An 8419-nucleotide genomic window follows, 5' to 3' on the forward strand; every position below is an offset into this window, starting at 1 on the left:
TAATTTACTAACTTAATTTACCTTCTATAGTAAATTAGTGATTAGTGCCAGTGAGACGAGACCAGAAAAGCACCATGTCTATGTAGACACTGTATCTTGCCCGGTCTCGGGGTGCCCTGACAAATAATTACAAAAAGGAACAGGAAATACATCAAAAATGTCAGCAAATCGATCCATTGAACTCTGAAATGATAAATAACAACTCATTAATTTATTTTAAATAACAATAGGTAGTCGACATACTAAAAGGAAGATTATAAATTCATTTTGAATTTCTCGCCAAGCTGGATTTTACATGTTTATTAATTTTTTTTAACACAAAGAATATCTAAACAAACAGAACAATAAAAACTCCACCGCGCAAAATGGAAAAATAGTACATTTGGAATAGTACAATAAATAAATGAAATAAGTCAAAGCTGGGCATTTTATTTTGTTCTACTAAGATTTAATTCTAATAAAAGTACAGTGCCACACTTATAAGTTGGCGGTGGCCTAAACATGAATTGACGCTATTTCTTTATATTTTAATCTGGCAACTTACACGTGTAGCGCTGTATTTGGGAGTGATTCGAAGAGAAATAGGAAATACCTTAAAAATATTGGAGAATTTATGAATAGCTCCCACAAGCTCCTTGGATGATTAGTTATTAGCCTCCTGCGCCATCACCATCCGAACCCCCACATCTGGCTTGTCAGTTAGCTTCCTCTTCTTGCTCGGGCGAGAAGGGGAAGCTATGTCACGCCATGTCTATAAAATGTAAAAATAATGTCAGGTTAAAAGTGATTTACGGTCTTATATCAAGTGTCTCGATGATAGATTATAAAGTCATTATTAGAAGGTCAGCAAAGTTTGCTGCAACCAGTTTGTATAGGTAGGTACAAATACTCACTGTTTTCCACTGCTCGGCTGACTTAGCAGGACCCAATTCTGCCAGTTGTTCCGCCAAATTCCGCCACATTTCCTTATTTGAACCCTGAGGTCCCACAAACCTTCCAGCGGCGAACTCCGAATGGTCAGCCATATAGCTGGTTAGCAGATCCATTTGACTGGTCGTCGACCTTACTCTCTTCCTGAAATCATAATATCAGCATTTTGAATATCTTAAAATACTGCGTATGATTGAAATATTAGTAAAAATAACTTCAAAATTTTGACACAATAGAATGTAAGTATATCTCTTTGATAATAATGGAAATTCTTTCACATAAAAAGATAAATAAATAACTTACCCAGCTACCATTGCTTGCGACATCGTAAAATATTAAAAAAAACAAGGCGGTTACAATGATCAAGCTTGAAATCTGACGTTTGACGTCTGACGTCTATCCAATTCATAGACAATTCCGTCCCAGTATTGCCAGCGTATATCGATTTGTATTTATTGCCTTATCGATGTCGTTAGAGATATCAATAGTGTTCTCATGCTAGGGAAGTCGTTATAAAATGGTCGGTAGATACGCTTAGCAATACGATATCGTTAAGTTCGATCGATTCTCATGCTAAGGCCCCAGGTTTAAGCACAGAAAATGCTATCGCTAACCTGACAAAAATCATCTCTAATAATATCGATGGAGGAATTAAATGCACTGCACTATTCCTGGATCTAGCCAAAGCGTTCGACACTATATCACATAAAATTCTGTTGAAAAAACTACAGTGCGTTGGAATACAGGGTCAACTATTAAAGTGGATGGTTAGTTATTTTGAAAACAGAAGCCAAAGAGTGAACATTAATGATACTCTAAGCGATTCAGCAAATATTAAGTTTGGTGTACATCAGGGAAGTACTCTAGGGCCAATTTTGTTTAATATATATTTTAATGAGCTATGAAACAGTTCCCTTGCCGACTACATTATTACCTTTGCAGACGATACGGTCTTGTTATTTGAAGGTAAAAACTGGATTGAAGTTCACAGTAAAGCAGAAGCTGGTATAAACAGTGTTAAACAATGGCTAGATAATAATCTACTCACACTCAACACGGAGAAAACAAAATTCATCCGCTTCAGTGCAACTCAAGCGGGACAACCGAAAGAAACACAAAACATTATTATACACCTCTGCAATAACCTAACTACTTGTAATTGTAACACCCTAGAATGCGTAGATAGTATAAAATATCTAGGAATTATGATAGACAAATTTCTGAGATGGGACCTACATATAGACTCAATTTCCACAAAAGTCAGAAAACTTACGCATCTTTTCCTGGGCATTAGAGATATTCTCTGCATAAAAGATCTGAAATGTTTATATTATGCTCTGTGTAACTCGTTACTTGAATATGCATCTTTGGGATGGGGCGGATGTACCAAAACAATACTGGATCCCTTAACAAAAGCACAGAAATCACTACTAAGGGTCATCCTAAAAAAACCATTTAGGTACCCCAGTGATGTATTATTCGAAGAGATACGAGTTCTTGATATAAGGCAACCATACATAAAAAAATTTATACTAAACACTCAAAAACAACGTCACCACTACCCTTCCATTGATCATTATCACGACACTAGACATTCAAGGAGGAATCCAGTTGTTCCACCTACTACTATGACATCCTTTGCCCAAAGACAATTCTATTACCTTGGTCCAAAATTATTCAACCTCTTACTCGATTTATAGAAATCGAAAAGCATAAGCATTCTGCGTAAATTAGTTAATGATTGGCTAATGTTTAACTTAATGAACAGATAAACAAAAATGTTCTGTACTCACATTTATTCATTGTTATTGGCAGTTAAATAAAAAATTCCTACCATGCATCTGATCGATACAATGCGATTGATAATTTTTGTGATTGATAATTAGTTGCGCGTGAGGTTTTAAAATTGAAAAGCCTTAAATGCTTTCCCTTCACCCCCCTTTGCCCCTTGTCCCCTTTCCTTAATCCGAGCCAAAGACAAGGAGTATTGTTATCATAGCATCTTACCGCGAACGTTCGTGTCATCTTGAAAACCCGCATATGTTGAACTCGGCTGTGACTGTTTTTTTGGAGCATCACAATCGTCCAGTGAAACGTTTTTACCCGCCTCAGTGAATGTCACTGTTTTGTTTTGTGTTAAGTGAGCGAATGTTAAAAGGGAATTGCCCTTAATTGTATGCAAGCTGATAAGTGTAAAGAACCAGCGGCTTATGGAGGACGAGACCAGGGAAAGTCTTTGGCCTTTCCCAATCATTTCCTCTTGCAAACACTAAGGCAAATTCAATTCGTTTTTGTTTGTCTTAGTCTTTATCGCAACCGCAACCCCCGCACAAATGCGAACGAAAGATTTGCGCACCACCAATAATGTTTATACAATATGTTTTCATGTACCTTGTTTACATTTTTCTTGATTATGTATATTATATTATAATATGTACCTTGATTATGTAAATTAATACACAGCATAGTAACAGCTAACAAATTAAGAAACCCACCTAATATTTTTCTTATATTGTAACTATAAATTGAACTAATCCAATATGTTATCATGTACCCTGATACAGTGTTCCTTAATTATGCATATTATTACATGTACCTTGATAACATTTATCAGGTGTTTTCATAAAAAAAAACTAATATTCGGGTGTACAAATATGTCTGAAAAAGTTTTTTTTTTGATTACTTTGAAAAATATATATGTATATAGACTATATATTACTAACTTAACTATTAATGTAAAGTATGAAAATATAATTCATAACAGCAGCGTGTACAAATGTTAACTAAACGAGGCAATTTGACTGTCCTAAAACGGAAAATTTCCTAGTTGGACAGCCAAAGCTTCCTATTATGTATGTAATTATTTGTATCTAATAAATAAATAAATAAATAAAAATAAATTTTAAATACATCTTTTTGGTGCAAACACAAACTTTTTTTTAAAATAGTTCGGCTTAAGTTTAAAATACACATTTTAATACACAAATATATTTTAAGGATTATCAGCACCTCACTTTTTTTCGTCATATTCAAAAATTATTACAAAAGGTCGGAAACTTCGATTACAAAGAGGTGTACGTTTTGATTATTTTGTGGTAAACTTCTATTTTCGAATATAAAGCTTGTTTTTTTTCTTCTTTCTAATCCCGTTTATTACTAACAATGCTGGTAAGGGAGATCTGTAGAGAGATCGTGTAGTTGAAAACATAGGTAAAAGAGAATTAAGTTTGTAGGAAATAAATAAAAATTATAGCGAAAAATGTGGATGACAGTTTCTTTATTTGAAGGAGTCCATTTCAAATTATTCGCTGACGACTGTCTGTTTTTAAAAATTAACTTAGATCTATTAAAATAATAGTTGTTACAAATCGTTGTTGACTTATTTCTAAATATAAACAAACGCCAATATATCAGTTAACTAAAATAAATTCAATATTCAATGAATATAATATAAGTTGATATAATTTAAAAAAAGAATCAACGATTCTTAGACAGAAAAGGTAACAGTATTTTAAACCGTTATTCAGAAAACCATTTTATTCTTTTCTAGACCACATTTTGCATCTTCACAAAATGAAAAAATAATACAAAAATAAAATAATTGTTAGACGTTAGGATAAAAAAGCAAAAACATTAATTTATTAATATTCGTATGCAACACTAAAAACACACACAGGTATCTACAAAAAATTATTTATACCATTAATAAATAAATTGATATCTTTAATAACTCAATTAAACACTTAAAAAAGTCGTTTTTTTTAATTTTTTTACAATGGTTGAAAAAAATGTGACCTTACCGGGGTACCCCGTTCTGAGGTCACAATTAACCACATTAAGCTGATAATGTGATGAAGCCCTGTAAAGTGATGAAGCCCTGTAAAGGTGTTTTAAAGAAAATCGAAAAACGTTTCCCACCCGTCGACTTTTCTGGTTGAATGGGTCGTCTTGAACTTTTATCACATCACATCCACGTCTCATCCCCCGACAATATATATATAGTCCAGAAAAGCTTCGCCCTTCTGTGCAAAATGATCCAGAATTTCACCCGGATCTTATACGGACGTGAGGTGGCGGGAGCGCACGATGACATCTCTATCGGAAGAATTTACTGTGACTGAAAACAATGGCCGTCAAACATGCGGGACCGAACACACTTACTGTTAAACACCAGGTGCGCCAACTTCGAAACTTGGATGATCTTCGAAATAAAATAAAGTATATCGCGAATGGTAGAAGAAATCGGGGACGCCCGACTATATTGCGTCTATCAGGTAAACCAGAGATGTTGAGAAAAACAGCAGAATACGATTTGCCGGTTTATTCTCGAACGAGTGTAACTTATATGAATTTTATTGGAACAATCTTAAATCGATCTTAATAAATTGAAAAACTGGCTTATTAAAAATATCCTAATATAGGTTAATATCTAAAAAAACGGTAAATTAATCTTAAGGGGGGGCTAGGGTTTAAATTTTTTTTAAATAAATGCTTAATATGTTAAGAATATTGTGTTCAAATTTCAAGTTGATTGGAGCAAAATTTACGAAGTTACGAGTATTTTTATACCTGTCGGATTTTAATCCCTACCCGACCATACGGATAAGCCGAGCAGAGCAGCAACCTGAGAGACAAACTAAAGAAGGCAGGATTCGTCGTAGACAGGAGCAAAAAGGTGCTTTAGACATCATGGATGATAGCAACATCCTTTATGGACCTGGCATTGATGATTCAGTGTGAGGTAAGCCGATAAAATTTGCTTATAAACGTTTAATACCAGATTTTTTAGTGTTCAAAACTTTATAACGTTTTTCCCACAACTCACGTTTTCAAAGTCGGTGCCCGTCATAACTTCAAAACTACTTTACCGATCCTTTTGAAATTTTAAAAACTATTTCTGTACATAATTAACCAGGTAGAGTTTTTTCAAATTCGGTAATAATTATTATTTTACAATAACAAATTAGCCGATTTTTTTCACTAAAAATAGCATTTTTCCCTTCAAAGTGTTCCAAAAAAGTTAAAAACTAAAATTTCGAAAAACGCTCCCAGCGTTACCTGGGAAAAACTATTATCTAACGAATGAACTTTGATTTTTTGATTTCAGATGACCCAGCACCGAGTTATGAGGGGCACCGCCATTCTACTTTTTTTTGAGACACGTCCGAATAATTGCTGCCATTGCCGTGTTTTTTTTAATATTTCTCCCTGAAAATTTTATACAACATTCTTAAAATGTCATACTTTACTGTCCTATTAGATTAAACAAAGAGATTTTAACTGTGTTGTCACAAAAAAATGCGTTTTTTCGTACGAATTAACCCTAGCCCCCCCTTAAGGTCTCTAAAAAAAATTACGTCGTTACATAAACAATTACAAACAAAAGAAAGAAACCTACATATTTCAGATGTGAAATATTACTGGGCCTACAAAGTGACAAACACTTCACCTTTAAACAGCACATAGAAAAGCTGAAAGAAAAAAAATCATTCAACTAATTGATGTATTTGGTAGAATCTCTTACCTTCTACCAACAGAAGTAAATATGGGCTTATACTTTAGCTAAATACAGTCCCACCCAAAGTATCTGACAAATATATATGAAGAAACACACACATTACTAACCTAAACGATTAGCAAATAATACATAGTAAAATTATTAATAAAACTCATCGACTATAACCTATATGCGCCCACGAAAATACTATCCAAAGAAATCAAATAGTTAAAAATTAGAAAATTGTATGAATATACGAGAAACATATGACATTTAAACTACAGAATACAAAATGTACCAGTACACACGAACACAATATTTATAAAAACATCACACCAACACTATATTAGACAGTATAGTAAATTGTACACAAATACCTTAATGACTGAAAGTGGTAAGAGAAGCATAGGTCATGAGGGTTTTGATTTTAACATCCCTATTAGAACATGAATAATTAGTAACATAATAGTGATCAAACATAAAAATTTTGATAATTTTCTTCACTTTAATTCAGCACGTGTTTCATCACGTTGTAGTTGCATAAACATTTATTTTTTATTTTTTTATTTAAAATACATACATATTACAGATTTACAGAAGAAAAGCATGTGGTTATAAAAACTAATCAAAATAAAATGTTTCCTTTTCAAAGTTACTAACCAATTCAATAGAGAAAAAAAAGATTCCCGTATTTGAGTTGGGGAGTAGTGCCATTACAATAAACATAAGGTAAAGAAAATAAAGAAAGTTTTTATTTATATAGTAAGAAAAAAAAATTAATATAGCATGAAAACAAAAGTATAGACAATGAAATAGACCAATATAGCAGTTACTAAATACGATACACAGTAAATGTAAATAAATTTAAGAATATGGATGTTGTAAAATAAAAACAATATTATTAAATTTCGATTAATAAGTAGGTGGTGAGTACATAAAGTTATTCTATTCAGTTGGAATAAAGCAGAGCTGATAATATTGCAAGAGTAGGTACATAATAAATTGCGACAATAAGCTGTTGGTTAGTTAGAATTCTGATATAATATTTCAAGAGGATATGTTAGAAAAATAAAAATATATTTATATACATATGTATTTTTTGTTAATTAATGATGAAATGAAATAATTTATTATTACTAAGTATGAAATATTAAAATTTGCATTTGATCCATATGAACATTTAATCAAAAGATACGTAAAAAATCGTTATATAAAATTAAATCTTACAATTATCACTGGCTTTATCAATTAGTTGTTTTATTTGTGATTTAAAAACTTTATAATTTTGATTTTATGTGGGAGTGCACTAAAAAATTAAACCTTGATAAGTGTAATGGTGTTGAGAAGCACTCCTTTAAAATTATAGGATTTCTAAGTTGCCACGTGATCTTGATCGGTTTCTTATTTTTGGAAATGTTACTGTAGTATTCGAATGATCTTTGTGAGAATAACAGGAAAAAAAAAGATTAATTGTTTACTATCGACGGTGAGTCAGCATATGTCTCGTCTAATATATATTTCGATAAAATGAACAAAGATCATGAAAAAACTAAACATAGGACATTGATAATGTTTTTATACCGTAATACTTCCCTTTTGAGGGATGAATATATAACCAGATTTCAAGGTTAAGGGGCACGTTGCCATTATGATGGGATTTAATCCCTCAATGGGTAACATGATGATAAAAGAAGTAGTAATAAAAAGAGTTATGAATTACAACATATTATTTATTTCTACAGCGTACAAAACCAGAGCAAACAAGAGATCTCAAAATATTCATGATTGAATTTAATCCTAGGGCGTGTGCGTCGGACCGAAGGCCTTCCGCATCGGACTTCTTAATAATAGGTAGCAATGTTAAATGGTGTGACTAGAAAAGTGAATTAAGAATAAGTAACATGAAACGTGCGTGTGTGTGACAAAAGTATTCTGACCTGTTATAAAGAGTAGAGGGCGCCAAACATCATTTTACATGACGTTAAATTTAGA

General features: G+C 32.4%; 1 protein-coding gene across 1 annotated transcript; it reads right to left on the reverse strand.

Moving 5' to 3' along the window:
• Positions 1 to 623: 623 nt before the first annotated feature.
• On the reverse strand, positions 624 to 1495 carry LOC149416399 (uncharacterized). The gene is made up of 3 exons (XM_089641538.1): positions 1234 to 1495; positions 894 to 1074; positions 624 to 751 (listed from the first exon to the last, which is right to left on the reverse strand). The coding sequence occupies exons 1-3, from the start codon at positions 1254 to 1256 to the stop codon at positions 644 to 646; spliced, it is 312 nt and encodes a 103-aa protein (XP_089497664.1). The 5' UTR covers positions 1257 to 1495; the 3' UTR covers positions 624 to 643.
• Positions 1496 to 8419: the final 6924 nt, after the last annotated feature.

Source organism: Hesperophylax consimilis, chromosome 17 (assembly GCF_061612785.1).
Source record: "Hesperophylax consimilis isolate HC1 chromosome 17, BYU_Hcon_1.0, whole genome shotgun sequence".
Taxonomy (NCBI): domain Eukaryota; kingdom Metazoa; phylum Arthropoda; class Insecta; order Trichoptera; family Limnephilidae; genus Hesperophylax; species Hesperophylax consimilis.

What these genes read in the sequence shown, in the direction of transcription:
- LOC149416399 (XM_089641538.1), bottom strand. Translation starts at nt 1,256, where the DNA reads ATGTCGCAAGCAATGGTAGCTGG. An exon ending in TCGCAAGCAATGGTAGCTGG is followed by an intron (nt 1,075 to 1,233) that starts GTAAGTTATTTA and finishes TTATGATTTCAG; the next exon opens with GAAGAGAGTAAGGTCGACGA. An exon ending in CAGCCGAGCAGTGGAAAACA is followed by an intron (nt 752 to 893) that starts GTGAGTATTTGT and finishes TACATTTTATAG; the next exon opens with ACATGGCGTGACATAGCTTC.